Genomic DNA, 20,139 nt, shown 5'->3' with positions numbered 1-20,139 from the left:
ATCTGAGCCACAAATCAGTTTCGAGTTGGCTCTCATTTAGTGATTTTAATTTTCTGATTTACTGATTTGTAGTGTTTTCTTATGCATCAGCTCTCATCATGACTTTTATGTAGCCTCTTCGTAAGAACAATAACCTGCTCAAGGCAAACATTTTTAGAAATTTCATACAAGCATAAGCCCTTTCAATAACTGATTAGCAACATAACTTGCAGCTTGCTAACAATTGAAACTGAAACTTATGATACTATGATTTGCACAAGCCCCTTCAATAGAAACAGGCGTGGCGGACTGACGGTCGTTACACGTGACTGCTATTCCTAAGAGGTGGTGTGTTAGTGTGGTTGTTGCAAGTGATTTGATTTGTTTTTCTTTATGCCATGAAGATCGTTTTACATTGATAGAGCACGTTTTTGGGTTATGTGGCATGTGGTGTTCCGGATAGTATTCGCAAAACCTTGGGAGGCGATTGTTTGGCGGTGACGGTGCTTAAATTTTTGGTTTAGGCTGTGATGAATCCATTTGCAAGTATGGTCGTAAACAAAATAGATAGCAAATCCAATGGCACCCTTTTCTTTAGTAAAGGCAAATAAAAAGATATATGTAGTAGCAAATGGGTTGGTATATGTTGTCAAGTGCAGGTCTAATTTTTTTTTTCGGAACCTGAATACATTTGGTAAAGGAAAATAGGCTGGTATATGTAGTTGCAAATGGGTTAATATGTGTACTTAAATGCAGGTCTACTTTATGTTCAACTATGAATATATGTTTGATGTATATGCAGAAATCAATTGATGACGTATCTAATTCCATCAGAGTTTGATTCTACCATTCAGTCATGAGTAGCGTGGTTTAGTTTTTCTTATACGATTGCTGGGTGTTCACAGGTTATATCTCAGATGTCCATGGTTAGCTTCCTTAAGTCACAAAATTTGCCCCACGCGCTTCTTGGATAAAAGTAGTGAGGTTAGTATTTTAAATCATTTACGGTTTTTTTTTTCTTTCTGTTTGTTACATGCCCGAAAACATTTACGATTTGTTTTTCTTTTAGCTACCCAACACAGCGTGCAGGTTCTAACCCCTAGTAATAATTATATGCTTAATGTTTTTAGGTTGCTGTGTTACCAGAAAAACAAGAAGCTATTGAGGCACTAAACACCGAAGTGCTCCCAAGAGACTGGGTATAGGACGTGAAGGTGGAGCGATTATGAAAGGAAATTGATGAGGACAACAAAAAGGATGAGATGACTAGAACAAACCATGAAAAGATCAGTTTAGACAGCAGTAATAATCGATACCATCCCATCCTCCCCTACCTAGCTAAATTATATATATATATATATATATATATATATATATATATATATATATATATATATATATATATATGTTTTGTATGAAAACACTATATATTTAACTATTAATGTGATTAAATTCTTATTTGGTTTAACGGTGCACTCTTTATAATTTGTAAATTTTAATTTTCAGAATTACTTATTTTGTTTTCCTGAAAACTTAAAACTATTAAAAGTATTTTTTTTTAATTTATTAGTTATCATTACCCATGGACCACTGAGAGCAACCTAACGGTAAACTTAAATAAATTACCTGTAAAAACTGTCTAGGTATTCTATTGCTAATGTATATATCGTAATCGGTCGAAAACGATCACCTTTGCAAACCTACAAAAGTTGTCGGTAATTTAACATATGAGATTATCTACTAGCGGATTTTCTTCGGTAACCACGTACTTTCACCAATAGATTAATTGCTGGCATTGATGATTCTCTTTTTTTTTGTACTAATAATTTTCTTTTTCACAATGTTAACATGGTGAGTATATATATATATATATGATGTAGGTATATTTTTTTGTCGTAGTATCAGGACTGGGAAGCTCGTTCATAACGTGATCAAAATATATAAGCAAACTCAAAAGTCAAGCTTTTGTTTGTTTAGGCTGATGAGACAAATAGGTCCAGCACTTACCAATTCTAGCTTAAGTTAGAAAAGCATTCGGTTAAAGCAACCAATAATTTATAAATTTATAAACCAACCGTCATCTATTTATATATAATAATGCATTATTTATGACTCTTCATTCCCACTCCCTGTCACAAACATAATAGAATAATCACTTCAATTATGATACGTGAAATAATTATTAAAAGTAACAGTAATACATCCAATAACTCAACTTTTGACCTCCAGCACATCTATTACATTTTAAGATATTCTTGTTATATACGCAATTACTATATTCAAATGTTTGATGTTTGATTAACAACAAACTTCCCCTTGTTATATACGCAATTTAAGATATTCTTGTTATATACACAATGATCAAAATAAAGAAATATTGTTATGGAACTTGTTTCTTGATGTCTATAGCAATTAATATATTATTTAGCATATATCTTTACGCAGGTGGAGGAGACAAGAATCAGGAGATAAGCTACCGATCATCTTTAACATGGAGTGAGAAAGCAGCCGCTGAGGCAGAGGCGGTTGCAGCAATCAATTGCTCGGGCCATGGTAGAGCTTTCCTTGACGGTTTGGTTTGGGATGGTCAACCTGTTTGTGAGTGCTATGCTTGTTATGGTGGCACAGATTGCTCTGAAATGACTCCTGGATGTGCTGCAGATGATGACAGGTTAATTATTTCTTAATTTCGATCTGTTGACTTTAAGGTTAGGTGATGTTTTAATCTGCATATCAAATTAGTACCAAGAAATAAGTGCTTGATCAAAACTGATCTTGAAGGTTATGATGGACTTTTGCTTTACTATAAACATGAAAAGATGAAAAGAGTTCTAATAAGAATACATATAGAGGGCCGAATACAAATTGAATTTCGGCTAAAGAACGTTAGAAGTAATCGGTGTCTTTGATCAAATAAGCTTAATAACTGATTGGAAGTTAACAAGTTGTAGAATTTTCCCGTGTTGATATTTTTCATTAAATACTAGTTACACCAATATTATCAAATTCAAATAACTTTTATATACTTCAATACTTCATTAATATTTTTAAGAATTTTTACAGCATATGGTGATGAGTATAACAAGTTTGGTTGGGTAGCTATTTAAGGGATCACATAGATTGATTATAGACAAAGAAATAACTATTAAACTCTGATAGTTGATTATTTGAATTCATTCATGCGAATTCTTTGAACTAAACACCAACCTTCAAATTATTGACTATTTCACCTACACAATAGGGATAGTTAAATTTATTTAAGGACAATCAAATGTACACAAGTATTGACTATTTCATTTACACAAGAGGGATATTTAACTTTATTCAAGGGTAATGAGATATACATTTAACATTATTATAATTCTTAGAGATGTGACATCATGCACATTTGCAGTGGGGATCCTATATTCCTTGAGCCATTTTGGATTCAGAATGCCGCTGATAGTGCAGTCGTCATACCAGGATGGCATCGTATGAGTTACCGATTCGATGACAACACTATGATGTCAACTGAGCTCGAATATTACATTCGCAAGCTACATTCCATTGTCGGGAATGCAATCACCGAAAGACGATATATGGTCTTCGGTGTTGGGTCATCCCAACTCCTAAGTGCAGCAGTTTACGCTCTTTCCTCCGAAAACTCTTCTTCACCATCCAACGTCCTAGCTTCCATACCGTTCTATCCGGTAACAAGTTTTAATTATCATACTTTAATATCTCTACTTGATTTATAGTAACTATTTTTGTTGGTCTATAGATGTATGAGGGTCAGACTGTGTTTTTCAACTCGGAAAATTTTAAGTTTGAAGGAGACACAAACTCATGGCAAGCTAATAATTCAACAAATCACATGAATGCAGTTGAATTTGTTACCTCACCAAACAATCCAGATGGTGAGTTGAAGAAACCGGTCCTTGTAGGGAAGACGATCTACGATCATGCCTACTTTTGGCCACATTTTACACCTATCCCAGGCCCTTCAGATCATGATCTCATGATTTTTACTCTTTCTAAGCTCACAGGCCACGCCGGTACACGTTTTGGGTATGTGTGTTTATATTAGTCATTTGGTACATGGATTTATATATAGGGGCATATATATTCACTATAGAAACAGTTTTAATTAAAGCATTATGAAGTTGTATAAATACCTTCTTTAACCAGCATTTTGTGCCTTCGTTAGCGGGTATCTATAACTGAATCAGCATATACGTGTGTTGATTATAGATGGGCGATTATCAAAGATAAAGATGTATATGAGAAGGTTTCAAAATACATCAGGGTGGCTGATTTGGGGATCCCAAAGGATACTCAACTAAGAGTTTTGAAACTTCTAAAAGTGGCAATTAAAGAAGATGGAAAACCGCTTTTTGAATTTGCTTATAACAAAATGAAGGAGCGTTGGGATAGGTTGGCTTCGGTCTTCACAAAGTCAACTAGATTTTCAATTCAGAAAAGACATCCTTTGCACTGCATGTTCTTCAACGAAACCAGGCTACCATCTCCAGGTTAATTTATTTCATGTTTATCTTTTAAACCGTTATATACTTATTTTTAAACGCAACATCAAACTGATACGAACTCAACTTCTCTTCGGGTGGGTCTTAGGGTCAGATCTAAGAGTGTTGAAAAGTTTCTTGAGTTTGGGGAGATAAAGGGGTGATAAAGGGATGCTGAAGAGTCTAAGGTGCTGTTTGTTTTTCCTCAAAAGCACTTCTCCACCTCTTTTGTCTGCACTGAGAAGAGGGCGCGCAGACGTTGGGCTCTGCAGTGTGTTTGTTTTTCCGAAGACGTTTCATTAAAAAACGTCTGCGCGCCCTCTTCTCCCAGAAGTGTTGGTATTGTTACTTCTCACCTCTTCTAACCAATTTCTTTCCATCTTTCTTATTCCATCAGACACTCCCAAACCCTAATCCCCTCATCCTCTCCACTGCCACCCAACTCACCCACCATCAACCTGTCGCTCCACTGCCGCCCAACTCTCCCACCGCTGCAACCCCATCTCTCCACTGCTCTAGCGCCGCCGCCCCACCGCCGCAACCTGCCGCTGCCGCTCTACTGCTCCAGTGCCGCCCCACCGCTGCAACCCCGCCGTCCTCTATTCCCCCATATCAGGTTTAATTTCATACCTTTTGTTACTATTGATGTTTGGTGTGTAGGTTCTGTTATTATTGAGTTTGGTGATTTTAGGGTTTATTGAACCAGATTATGCTATCTCGTAGTGGTTAATACATGTTTTGATTGATTTTGGTGATTGTTAGGGCTTATTGAACCAGAGTGTGTGTTTGTTTGTCTCGTGGTAATGAATACGTGTTTTGATTGTTATTTTTATGCTATAAAGATTTTCATGATTTTACTTGATAATTGTTGCTATGTTAGGCGTTAGTTTGTGGAAAAGATAATTTCTTTGAAGTTACTTGAACTGTGAATGCTAGCTAATATATCAAACAATAACTTGTTATATGTCTTATGAGATTAGATTAGATTAGATTTAGAATAGTTTTGGTAATCTGCAGTTATTAAAAAACAAACAGTCTTCTTGTTGCAGACTGCAGAGTTTTGGTCCACCTCTTCTGCTACAGATGTTGGCAGATGTGGTTTCGCAGTCTTCTGACGTTTTACCTCTGAAAAACAAACAGCACCTAAGTAACCGTATTGTTAGTAATACAATTATGTCTATTTATATGTTTGTGTTTTAGTTAATGGATCATCGATGTTTATGTTTATGAATTTTCTTGGTTAAATCCTTATGGAGATCTACTCTTTCTTGATTTGGATTAATTGGAGTAGCCCATCTCAAATCGGGCCAACTATCCTTTAGTTTCTTGTTAAGTTTCGGGGTTCTATCACAAACACCCCTTATTAATTTATGCTTGTACTACATCAAGTAACTTGAAATTTCTGATTATACGTACGTGTTCATTAATTACAGCTTATGCATGGGTAAAATGTGAAAGAGAAGAAGACGAAGATTGTGGTGCCGTGCTAGAAGCCGGAAACATCAAAGGTCGTAGCGGAAGCACATTTACAGAAAAAGATCGTTATACGCGACTTAGTCTCATCAAGAACCAAGATGACTTTGAATTGCTTACGCAACGACTCACTGAGCTAGTATCTACTGAAAATGTTAGCGTCGGGACAATATGAAAAGCTTAAATGAATCATGTTTACAAGGATCATCATATCTATTCCTTTTGCATAATAAAAGCTTGTTGGATAATTGTTAAGGCAATCCTAATCTTAGTTGCCTGCTTTTATGTATCATGAATTTGAAAAAAAAAATAGAAAAAAAAGAAGAAAGATTTTGATTCATTCGGATGCATAAAGTTGTATGTTCATATAAGTAAAAGTATATTTTTAACTATGTAATCTACGTATTCTTATAAAGTAAAATAAATTTGAACACTTGTCATGTTTTGGTTAATTCTTACAATTTTTTTTCCTCCAAAACTAATATACCCAAATATATGTAATAAATCAATAATTATTCACTTTTCTTTTACACTATATTTATATAATATCTATATATTTTTATAAATATAAATATTAACATATTATTTTACTATATATATTAAAATACTTGATGAATTTTAAAAATCAACAACAAATTATGTTTCTCAAATGAAAATTGTTTCGGGTTTGTGGAACTTAAATTTGATTTTATGGGTCAAAAGCTAGTAAATAGATTGTTTGGTACAAGTTAACTGTATTTAGGTTAAAATTTGTAACGGGTCAAAAATGAAAATTTTGAGTATTTTTAAAAGTTTGAGAATGCAAAATAGATTTATCGTCAAATTTGTTATAGGTTCAAAGTGTTGACTTTAAAATGTCAAGAGTATGAAAGTTAGAAGTTTAAACATGATTCGGGTTTCAAATTTAATTTAAGGGCATTTTTTGAAATAATCAAAAGGTTCGGGATTTGGCAAACTGGCTATTTTTCCCTCAACTATTAAAATATAAGAAAAGATTGCGAACACTTTCGACGTGCCACCCCCATGCCTATCAATGCTTCTAACTTTTATCAAATTTGAAATATTTATGTCAACATTAATTTTTCCTTCAATGGTGATCAGCACGTTATATGGGAAGCATGTCATGCAAAATTATGTTCAAATGAATATTCACAAAATTGAATGGGTTAACATGTTATTTTTTATGTTGTCATTATGACAATGTCGAGAAGTCTTCTGAAACTTATCAAAATCTTTTTCATGGTGTAGCTCAGAAAAACATAGCTCTTGAAGAACATCCATTGTTACAATTTAATGTTCTACTTTCCTTTGATGGGTGGTAAATCGATAAATATACCAATAAAGGTAGTGCTCCTTTTGTATTTAGGCTGAGTGGTTAGAACTACTACGTATGAGAAGCTTTATTTCAGAAATTTGTTCATAACCAAAAGTCTTTCAATTATACATATATGGCACCGAGAATGAATTTTTCAATAGAAAGAAGCATTCGAGGGTACGTTTTTGCAGGGGCATTTTTTTTATTAAGTTCATTTAAAAAAATCATTTTGTGATATAAATAAAATCAATTTATGTACACACTGTATAGATACAAGCATAGATGTAATACATTTTTTTCATATACGCTATGTAATTATTTTTTTACTTATAATTTGAATTATCTCGTGTGTGAAACGGGCTCTAAAACTAGTTTATAATATTGTAAGCATTTACAAAGACAAAGTGTTTAAATACCTAGGCCTAGGAGGAAAAGGTCTTGGGTTTAAATCTTATATACAACAAAAAATTTAAAAGGAATTTGCTGTTAAATAAACAATTTAAATAAATGCAGTTTCTTGTATATCCATTTTGATATTTTCTTTTTTGTTTTTGGATAATATCTATCTTTCGAATGTTAATATATATACTAATGGGCCAGGATTTGCTTTCTTCCCTTAATTCATGTTTTCCTTTTATATAGTTTTAGGTTTAACTATAGTTTGTATTCCTATGGTAAGCATGGTTTTGTCTGCCCCACTAATGGTCAATTTCGGACATCCGACACCTTGACGTCTGTAAGGTGGGGCAGTTTGAGCCCTACCATTAAGTCAACCTTTCGTTGACTGTTAAATTCGAGTGAAAAGACCATTTTATCCCAACTGTGTGCAATCTTGTGACTTGATGTTATTGCAAATTACACATTCTCTTCTTTCTCTCTCTACACCACCACCACCACAACAAATTATTGAATTTGTAATCCCAAATCAAGCTATTACGAAAGCCCTAAATGTACTTCAGATCTCAAAATCGTACTACAGTACTACGGACGTAACCGCCGCAACTAATCAAAAAACTTTTCTTACCCTTTTTTTTTTTTGGTCTTTGGAATCATCATCCCAATTTGCACAAATTGAGAGCAAAAATTAAAAAAATTCGTCCCTCATATTCTTATTGAATTTGCATAAATTATGTGTGGCATTCATCATTTTTGGCCCGCATTTGTACTTGTTTTTATATTGTAAACTAGGGATGAACGTTTTCGGTATGGGTACCGATTGATACCGGTACCGAATTTGGTACCGAATCGGTACCAAGTTTTGAGTTTTCGGTATCGGTACAGTATCGGTACGGTACCGGTATTTCCCGAATTTTTCTCGAAATACCGGTACCGTACTGGTACCGAACCGAACATTTCGGTATCGGTACCAACAATTTCCGAATTTCGGGATCGGGATTTTCGAGATCGGTACCGGTACCATCCCAATCTCATCCCTATTGTAAACCCGACCCGTTTTGGTTTTTGGGTCATTGTATATTACTAAAACAATGAATTTTATGTTATAATCATGTTTCATACGTTTTGTTTTGGTTCAATGTAACGTCCTCGTTTCGGTAATAATAAATAAAGTATACAAGTTTATCTTAGTTATCGTATCGTGTGGCGTCGGTTAAATTAATTAAATAATATGTAAGAGTATGGATAACATTAATTAAGGTTATTGGACTTAAGGGTGATTTGGGCCTAAAAGCCTTTAGGCTTTGCCTATTTAAACCCCTAAACCCTAATTTTAATCCTTATCCGTATCATTTCATCATCAATCTCCCAATCATTGTACACATATCCATACACACACAAACCTCTATACACAACGTTCAATCCAAGATTTAAAGATTTGCTTAAGATTCCAAACAAGCCGGATCCAAGTAAATCCGTAAGGTATGAATGTATTGGAATCGTTTATGTTCGTTTTCATCTTGTTTCATTTCTTTTAGATCTAACAATCCATGAGCAAACTTTGAAAGTGTAAAACCAATATGAGCCATGAAACCGACATAAACGAACCCTAAATGGACCGTTCATGAACCAAACAAATGACCTATAGGAACCGCAATCGAACCCGAGCCGTCATAAACGAGCATTAATCAAACAGAATAAGGAATTGACTTTGGTAAAAGATAATATATGTGAACCTGTGAATATACAGATGTGTGTATGTATATACACAGGTGCCGGGTATATACATATATATATATATATAAACGTACATGTATCTTCAGCCGCGAGAAATCAACAGACTAGGGGTCCGGCGAGGTCCAAAGGGGAACACGAAACCCGAGGTACCGATGCAAATCCAAACCCGAATCCAAAACCATTCTGTGCGAACAGTATCCCGTGCGACTGACCTAGACAAATCAAATCGCACACCATGCGAATGGATTGGATTCGCACGGCATGCGAACAGGTTGTTTTGCGAATTCTTGGATGCGAATCATTTCCGTTGCGACGTGAATTGTCTTGGATGCGAATTCTCTAGGACGTCAATCGTTGCTGTGCGAATCCGTCATATGCAAATTCTTTTATGCGACATAAACAAAGCCTCATGCGATTAGGCTTGACTTCCGGTGCATGTCGGCGTGTTCGTCGGAGAAGACGAAGGGGGGCGGGGGCGACTCGAAGGTGGAAGGAAAGGGAAATGGGTTGGGGTTTAAATAGTTAAGGTTTGAGGGGTAGAAGGGTAATTTCACAAAAAAAGTTATAATAATAATAATAATAATAAATAAATAAACATTAATGGTAAAAGTAAAGGATAAAAGGTAAATGAAACCCGAACCCGAGAATCGACTCGTTTAGAACCCGTGACCCGCTCCAAATAAAAGAATGTGAGTTGAAGGTGAGCCAAACACAAGAGCCCACTCGTTAAAGAAATAAAAATTATTAATGGAGTTAAGTATAGACCCGACACGACCCGAACTCGCTTAAGGAAACATAAACTTGTAAACGCATTGGGAATGTGAGTTAATGAAGTGAATATAATATAAATATATAATAACAATACATAAGGTTAAGAATGTTAAATTAATATGAACGGTTTAAGAAGATTATATGTCGGTTCGGTTAACTTGAAAGTTAACCCCGTTAACTTAAGAAAACAGATAGCAAACAAAAATAGAAAATTGATATGTGTCCGTTATTAACAGTTAGTTGAGCTCAGTTGAAGAAGGGAATTACTATTAATTCGGAAAGGAATCGTCTCCAGGTGAGTTCTAGCCCCCTTTTTCCTTTAAACATTTTGGGGCTGTATGCATACTCGTATGTGAAAGAATAGATATATGTAATTGTAATTAATTATATATATCTTATAAGGACGTGATTACATATTAATTTCTTAATATGTATTTAAATGTTTGAATGGTAGCTCATAGAATAGAAAGAGTTAGCTAACAAACCCTACTAATGTTTGCGTGGAATGTTATATGAATATAAACGAGTATGAATGTTGTGTATAGAAGAATGTGTATACGTTCATGCATAGAGCCTTCGGGCCTCATGCATGCACAATAAGTTAGGATGGCAAATCCCTCTAACTTTATATGGCTCGGCTATGAGCAAGGGTAGGAGGCTCGGTTACGAGCAAGGATAGGAAGGCTCGGTTATGAGCAAGGATAGGAGGCTCGGTTACGAGTAAGGAAGGCTCGGGTTAGAGCAAGGATATGAGGCTCGGTTATGAGTAAGAGTAGGAGGCTCAGTTACGAGTAAGCGTATAAGAATATAGTTATGAAATGATGGGTAGACAGACATAGAGAAAGTAAATAAAGAATTATAAACGTTATGCTATACATAAACATATGAAAGATGTGATTTGCTTGTAAATCGTATGTTTTGGAAAGTAAAGAAACGTTAGAACTCACTCAGCGTATAGCTGACTTTTAGTATGCATGCAGGTATTGTGATGATGTGGCAAGCTTGAGGCGTGTGCGAGGCTATCCATGTTGAAGATTAATTGAGGAGGAAGTTATGCAAAAAGTTTTTAGTTTCCGTTGCAAATTGATTATGCTTCCGCTGTATCAAACTGAGTTTATGAGTAAATCCAACACCTAATGTAAGGCTACCGGGATATGGGCCTTACATTCAAAGTCTTTAACGGTTGTTAAAACGCTTATTTTGTACTCAAAACGACCAAAAACGAAGGACCAAAGTTGCAAAAAACCAACCAAGATTAATCCTATAAATATTTTACCAACTATAAAACATATTTTTGTCCAGATTTCTTTTAATCATTTTAATTATTTTATTTAAATTAAAGGTTTTACTTTAATTCAAAAGCAACCAATGGACATTTTTGCATGAGATTCTATTGATGGAGCCTTGTCACTCTCTCAAGCCTTTTTCTACACCCTTGGCCTATAAATACAAGTGTATTTCACTCATTTTCAACTGCTCACACTTCATACTCTCTCTATATTCTAGGAATGCAAGGCTTCTTTTCCTTGTCCTTGACGATTTGACTTTTAAAGTCAAACATAAGCTATTTCTTGCTTTTTAATCCGATTTGGGTAATTAAAACTCATGTAATCTGTTTGTTTATGTTATATTTTTGTTTCCCTTCTTCAACAATGGTTGAGTTAGGTGTTTATGCCATCCTAAGGCAAGTTTTGCAAGTAAGGGCCATTTTGGCCTATTTTGACAATTTAACTCGTTTAAGCTTATTGTTTCATTTAACTTCTGAATTTACAAGTTTTTATATTAGTTCTATGGTTTTGGGTATGTGGTAACCAACCTCGGTCTCATACCGAGTCACGGACCTGTAACATCCTAAAAATTTTAATGATGAATAAAGGAAGTTATGTTTAGTGATTTCACGTAATTAATTAGTATCGGGTAGGGAGCGGGTCTTGGACGTGGATTAATTGAGATGGGTTAAATAAGAATGGGATTTCAGGGATATAAATACCCCCAAAATCCCAAAAATATCTTCATTTACATCTATTTCTTCACACACTCAAAACACACACATTCTAACCGATCAAGATTCGAAGCCGAGACCCGAGATTTTGTTGATAGATCTGAGTTGGTAAGGTAAGAACAAATCCAACAAAGCTAATATTACTGAAAATGGTTAGGATTGGATGGGTTAACCGGACCCGAAACCCAAACTGCCCAAATCGGACCCCTAAAACGTCGATTTTAGGCCGATTTGATGGTTGGGATTTGTAGGCGCCGATCATACGATTCCGTGGGTACCAAAATCGAGTTATTTGGCTAAGAAACGAAGGATTTATGGGCAAACAGATCTGCAGCGCGATAACTTCGCCTGCAAGATTAAGTTCGCCTTCAAGCGTAACTTCGCCTTCAAGCGTAACTTCGCCTAAGGATAACTTCGCCTACGGCCAAGTTCGCCTAAGGATAACTTCGCCTGAAGCCAAGTTCGCCTAAGGATAACTTCGCCTGAAGCCAAGTTCGCCTAAGGATAACTTCGCCTGAAGCCAAGTTCGCCTAAGGTTTAACTTCGCCTGATGCCAAGTTCGCCTAAGGTTTAACTTCGCCTGAAGCCAAGTTCGCCCGAGGTTTAACTTCGCCTGAAGTGAAGTTCATTTAGAAAATAAATTAAAAACCTAATGGAAAATGTGTTAAGGCAGTTATCGAAAATAAAATTTTTCCAAGCTAACCTGGCAGCTTAACCCCAGCCAGGGGCTCTGCCCCTTGGACCCTGCTAGGGGCTGCCGCCCCTAGACCCCGCTGCCAGGGGCGCTGCCCCCGGACCCCCGTTCGTTGTGGGTCATATAAAGATAGAAATACATTATAAGTAGTGATAGTTAAATTGATATGTATACTTGATATACAGTCAGCCGTGCACAACTGAAGAAAGGGATTACGATCAACGGAGAACGTAACCGTATTCAGGTGAGTTTCTAGCCCCATTTATGTGTTATGTTTTCGGGGCTGTGTGCATACTCAACATGTTTGTTAATACACTTATCCTAAGAGATAAGTGTATGCCTTATGTGGATAATGTGAAATGTATGAATGATTGCTTGATGGTACGTGAACGATCTTCGGATATTGCACGTACTGTCAGGTGGTAACGCTATGTATAAGGTAAGTATGTTATGTATGTTTATGTGTATGAACATGATAGAGATAATAGAAGAAAGAAATGATAATGTATGGTTGTATGGTTACGAAAAGGGTACCGAGCCCTAATAATACTCGAGGTATGATGTATGGTTGTATGGTAACGAAGAGGGAATCGAACCCTACTAATATTCGAGAACTAGGGAACCGGACCCTACTAATATTCGAGGAAGAAGGGTACCGAGCCCTAATAATACTCGAGGAAAGAGGGTACCGAGCCCTAATAATACTCGAGGAAAGAGGGTACCGAGCCCTAATAATACTCGAGGAAAGAGGGTACCGAGCCCTAATAATACTCGAGGAAAGAGGGTACCAAGCCCTAATAATACTCGAGGAATGTAGGGCGTAATGCTCTTTATAACATAAGATATGAAAGTAAGTTAATACAAAAGAAAGTAAGAAAGTATGAAAGCAAGAAAGTATGAATGTAAGAAAGTATGAAAGTATGAAAGTATAAAAGTATGAATGAAAGAATATAATGTTATGTGAATGGTATGATTATGTGATTATCTAGAACTCACTCAGCGTAGCTGACTTTTAGTATGCACGCAGGTGAGTAGGACGAGGCAGCTCGCTTGAGGAGACACATGGCACTGAACAAGAATCTGGCATCTGAAGACCTATGATGTTTTATTTTAATGCTTTAATGTGAAAGACAATAACTGTTTTGAGACAAGTTATGAATTATGTAAAGTTTTATGAAAGTTTTATATTCCGCGTAAATGTTTTAATTAACTCTGATATTTAGAACTGTGTTTATGAGTAAATCCAACACGAAAGTAGGGTTACCGGTAACGGGGCCTTACAGGACCGAACCAAAACCGAACTCCTGGTTAAGCACTTTATTTAAATGATTAAAACTGAGTTGCATGTAAAATATAAGTTTCTAATCTCTTTTATTTGATTTTCATATTTGTTGCTATGATATGGATTTTTGGAACCAAACTTGGTCACATACCAAGTCTTGAACCAACCAAACCAAACAAACCGAACTAACCAGAGCTTACTCGCTTAAACACACTAGTTGTGTTTCGGGCCACCAAATCTCATATTCTTCTTTAAGATTTTGTTATAAATTGATATATAAATGTTTTCTCAAAATTCTTGGTATGTCGGATCCAACTTGATCTTATAACAAGCTTCGACCGATAAAACCGAACACTCACTTAACACTGACGTTTGGAGTTTTGTGACAATCGTCAATTTCAGGTTAACTCCGTTAACTCCGTTAACTCAACTCCGTCAATTCAAACTTAAAGATCACTGAATCTATAACGCACACCTCATTACATTTAAACTAGGGTTTAAATGACGCTTAACACTTACTACATGTGTAGTCTTTCGGGAATTGCACCAAAACGCAAACGAGTTGACGCAAACGATTGGTGAATACACGAAAAACGTCAAAACAATAATTATGCGTTAGACTTATGTGTTATGTGATAACATGGTATAAATGTTAACTCAATGTGCTAGAACTAGTTATTTAAGCTAGAAAAGTAACATTTGGAAGTTGAGGGACTAAAGTGTAACATGTTATTATAAATAATAACATAAACTAAAACCCTAACACTCTTTCTCTCCCTCCCAAACCCGACAGCAGCTCTATGCCCCCCCCCCCTTGCGATCGGCCTCATATACACACATACAATCAAGATTGTTCAAGTTTGATTGAAGATTAAGGTGTTAGGAAGGTATAAACAACTATCCTATGCATCCTCTATGCTTAATTTCGATTTTAATGGGTTAATTATAAACCCTAGGTCTGATTTTTATATGTGATGGTGTTCATGTGTCTTGTTTTGATTGAAAGATGTATTGATTGTTGAATTGATAGCTAGTATTGGTGCTATTGCATGTTAATTGTTGTGTCTTTGAGTTTGAGATCAAATAAAACCCTAACCATGTGTGTATGGTGTAATTGATATGCATGGATAGTGGTTATAGTGTCTAGAATGTTATATGAATGATTTGTGGTCCATAGATAGTTAATATGTTGAGTTTGGATGCAAACAGTTTCTAGACAGATTGTGTTGTTGATGTTCAATTGACTGTAACGGGGTGTAAATGTGAAAATTGGTTGAGATAATTGATACTACAGTAAACTAGGTTGAGTCTAGTTTCTAAAGAATGTAAATTTGCAATTTTTGGACGTGTAAAAGTTAACCTTTATGATTTTACAAAAACGTTGTGCAAAGCTGAGTTGTTAGACCTGCTGTTAGGTTTTTTTGTAAATGTTATATCTCATGAACTACGAGACCAATTGGGTTGGTTCCACTTCTGAAAGTTGACTTGTTGAGTTAGGAACCTAACCCAAGTGGTCTTGCAATTATTGGATTTTTCGTTTAACGGGAATTTCAAATAACATTCTGTTGCGCATGAATTTGACTGTTATGAGTTTGCTGTAATGATTTGATTATTGTGAGAAACCTATGTGGAATAAAAATATAATAAAATATGTTCTGGAAACCTAAGACATATATGCTTTTGTGATGATTTTTGGTAAATTAATTGTGATGCTATGATCGGTGGGATAGACTAGTTTTTCAAGTAGAATTCTGTCGTTAAGAAACTAGTTGCTGATTTTTGTGAAAGTTGCATGAAACAACGTGATTGCTAATTTATTATCATGTTTTGACCAAAATGCCCTTGCGGGGAATAATTGCTAATTGATTGTCATGATTTGACCAAATTGCCCTCGTGGGGAATAATTGCTAGTTAATTGTTATGTGTTGACCAAATTGCCCTTACGGGGAGTAATTGCTAGTGATGTACATTATGAATACATGACACGTAAATAATTGCTCACACATGTAACGTATCACAAATACACTTGTTAAAGTCACACACGATTCACAAACGAAACACGAAACATGTTGTGTGCATAGGTATTATGTCCCGAGTCTAGAGACTCGATAATAGTTCCAACACTTAGAAAATCTCCTTGTTGTTTTAGAACGCTAGAGAGAGTTTTTCTGTGACGCGCATCTTGGTGAATTATTTTGGGAATACTTCGCAAACAGTGAGTTCACTTACCCCTTTTAAACTGTTTTCAAACGCTTTTCACTTGGGGGAGATAACATACTCCGAAAACGCATTTAAGATTTTGTTAATATAGATTATATATCACTTGTAAAGACTAAGTGGCAAACGCAATAACTAAAGTCCTTCATTCACATCGAACCGTTTAATATTGGATAATAGCGAGTCATTGTTGAGTAGTACTACTGGGTTTGACAAACCCCACCCAACGCTAAACTCGACTGGAGGTCGAGTGGGTGTAATCTTGGCTAAACACATACCATGGTCGGGATAGACCTGGTGGCAAGGGAAATGATAAACAGTCAGCTTCGGTGTCGAACACTTAGTAATACTTGTTTTATAGGCTAGCTACCTATAGATATATAATTGATTTAACACTATCTGGTAACGCAAAACGCTTAACGCAAAACGCTGAACGCAAAACGCTTAACGCAAAACGCTGAACGCAAACGCTAAACGCTTTATTTTATATAAACTTGTGAACTCACCAACCCCGTGTTGACACCTTTTGTATGTTATTCTCAGGTAGCCGAGGCGGGGCGCGCGGTATAGGATCATGCATTGTTTGAAACGCTTTTGTTTATGCAACCTGATTTTAAACTGTTATTATGGGGTTTTGAGTCGTCCTGCGTGACGCAACTTTTATCTCTTGGTTTTTACGCTTCCGCACTTAATTTCATTTAAACGTTTTTATGGTTTGATTATAACTAATGATTCCGATCCTGTTAGTTCACACCCTCTGACGGTAAAACTCCGTTAGTGGATTTTGAGGGTGTGACAAGTTTCTTCCTAATAAAACTTCTAACTTAGTTAAGTTTCTGTTTTAAATGAGTTATCTCATAATATTTATCACTTTGGAATGTCGGGTTCGGACTTGAAAACTTATCAAGACCTGAACCGACTAAACCCAACACTCGTTAAATTCCCGTTTTGGTATTTATCTAACAAGGGGTCATGCACTACTGCATTAAACCAATCCTCTCATATATATTTAACAAAGGTTAAGTAAAACCAATGGATAGGACACCAAGACTTGATTTCGGGTTAACTTACTTTTCAAACTGTCACTTTAATTACTTTAGGTTTTACACTTTAAACCCCAAAAAACTTTGTTTACTTATTTTGTTTGTCATTTCATTTTACTTTAATGTTTCTCAAGATATCATACTAACTTAAGGATCTTTCAATCTAGGATTCACATGTTAACTCTTTGAGCTCATTTTCCGGAAGTTTTCGTAAACCATTCTTCATCAAAATCACTTATTCCATGTGATTATATTTCATCCATGTTTTCATTGTTAAACTTTGGGGTAACATGCATACCTATCAAACAAAAACGATTAAGATATTAGATCCTCAAACCACAAGCTCTAGGGTGTATGTTACTTGGAATAATTGCCCGAATGTGTGTTATATGCCTCATATTTTACTTGCTAATTGTTTATTGCTTTTGTTGATTGGCCTCATCCTCAATAAGTATGATCATACGCACCCATAACTATTTTAGGGCCCCATTTATATATCCAAGTATTTGGGTAGTTTTACCTATAAGAAAGGAACCTCATTATTTATGATTTATATACCTCAATTGTTGCTTTTATTTACAGTTTCATATATGAGTTGTGGATTTTACCTCATATTATATATACTCAAAATTATGGAATTGCTCACTAGCATTCATGTTGACAAAAATATATTTTATGCATTGTTACAGGTTTAGTTATTGGTTGATTGAATATTGAAGACGCCATTTATTTTGAGATCGTTTAGGTTATTAGAAAAATGAATAGTTTATTTCCTTTTATTTTGTGTTGCCTTGTATGGACAAGTTGTGTTATATTTGATGAGTGAATGAAATAAATGAGTTGATTGAATACTGTCACTTTAATAGTGTCATTGTGTTCTTGAGCAATCCGCCGTGCCTCGGCGTATTCCGCCACCTTTGGTCGGGGTGTGACCGTATGAAAATAAACATGTTCATGATTTTTCAGGTCACGATAGGCATTTCCAAAATAAATAATTTATATAAATTAAAAAAAAAAACAAAACAAGATTTAAAAGAATCACTGAAGATGAAAAAGCTGGTGCTTCCTTACTTTGATGTACAGTAGCATCATGATTTGAAATAACAAGTCTTCATTTTCCTACTTGCACCAAGAACTACAAAAAGTGAACACTAATGAAGAGCATTTAATTCCAACAAAGAAAAAAAGGTAGTATTTAATCCTGAAACTTTGCAAGTATGATAATTCCACAAATTAACATGTATTAAATCCAACAATCTAATGCAAACGATTTAGCTGCACATTTGATTAGGAAGCTCTAAGGGCACAGACTCATTCAAATTTTATCAATAAAATCTAGAAGCAAAAAACATCCAATTGACTATCTAAGCAATTGAATGATCTAATCCCCATTTTTATTACGTTAACTCGATATATCAACACAAAATCTTAAAGGTAAGATCTTTACTACTGTATATATCAAAATTTTAAATCATCTTGGTTCGGCTAGGACTGGTCATGACCATAGTTACCTAATTCGCGGTTCGTTCCGGTACGGGTGTACGTACGTGGTTTAGGTACGCAATTCGCTAAAGATAACGTATTCGGTACAGAGGGGGGTAGGCTCATTTCGGTACGAACCGGTACGGTGTACCATGTAGTTCGGTTCGATATACCCAAATCAAAAAATAACTATTTATAGTTTATATATATACATATATATAATGTTAATTTATATTTTTTTTAGACAGAATTACAAATTTTGTCCTTTAAAAAAAGCCAAATTACGGTTCGTGTCCTTTTCTAAGTTTCCTTGCAGGCGGTGTACTTTAAACTTTTTTTTCTACACGTTATGTCCTTTACGCTAACTGGGTTAGAAAAACTCAGTTAAGTATGACATGTGCCAGACATGTGATGGGCATAATTGTAATTTTAATATATCCCTCCTTTCTCTCTTCTTTCTCTCTAAGCCACCACCATCACCATAAATTCCGGCCACCATAAATTCCGGCCACCTCGTTGCAGATTCCATTCAACCCACCACCACCACCTCCTTCAGATCTTTAGTTCCTTTTCTTCGATGACACTTCAATCAAACTCGCAAGCTTCATAAAATTCAATTTTGAATCATCTTGACCGGAAGCTATTACAGGTTTCAATGTGGAATCAACAATTTTGGGCTTTAAAACATCACCATTGAATACCGATTTCGACTTGCTCACATAACTATCATCTCTAGTAACCAACTCAGACGTCTTCACCGCCTCTTTCTCAAAATACAAACTCGAAACCGGCTTCGAAACCACACTGACCGTACTCGGTGAAGCATAACTCGACAAACTTGCCAAAGCCGAACCACCCGACTGCCCATTCCGGTCCCCACAACAGCTGGAAGCTCTCAGAATCATTTCATCAAACACTTGGTGGGTGTTTTCAAGATCCAGCAATTTAACAGCTTCCCTCTTCTGCTCTTCGGTCTGAAACCTCACAAAACACTTCTGCATCTCCACCAACACATTAAACAGCTCATCTGGGACATCGTTCCGCTTCTTTTGGCGGGCAATCGCTTCGATTTTCGCCTGTTCTTCGGTCTCCAGGTTCCGAATTAATAGATCAGACACAAACCCAGACAACTATTAACCCTAGATCGATCAATCGTTTAATCCTGACTATAAACGATCAATTAACCATAGGGTTAATGATCTACGCTCAAAAACGATTTAATGCTTACTTACCTGTATTGATGATT

General features: G+C 35.7%; 1 protein-coding gene across 1 annotated transcript; it reads left to right on the top strand.

Moving 5' to 3' along the window:
• The first annotated feature begins 2,336 nt into the window (after positions 1-2,336).
• Positions 2,337-6,150, top strand: LOC143614448 (tryptophan aminotransferase-related protein 3-like). Its single transcript, XM_077087881.1, has 5 exons — positions 2,337-2,650; positions 3,374-3,668; positions 3,740-4,026; positions 4,210-4,490; positions 5,915-6,150. Exons 1-5 carry the CDS (start codon positions 2,337-2,339, stop codon positions 6,127-6,129), a joined length of 1,392 nt encoding a protein of 463 aa, XP_076943996.1. The 3' UTR covers positions 6,130-6,150.
• The last annotated feature ends 13,989 nt before the right edge of the window (positions 6,151-20,139 follow it).

The sequence above is a fragment of the Bidens hawaiensis genome, unplaced genomic scaffold, assembly GCF_021521415.1.
Source record: "Bidens hawaiensis isolate Kalapana, Puna unplaced genomic scaffold, B.hawaiensis_p1.1 tig00040024_1, whole genome shotgun sequence".
NCBI classification, from domain to species: domain Eukaryota; kingdom Viridiplantae; phylum Streptophyta; class Magnoliopsida; order Asterales; family Asteraceae; genus Bidens; species Bidens hawaiensis.
Note: the sequence above shows the minus strand (reverse complement) of the source record. Positions and strands in the feature narration are given on the sequence as shown.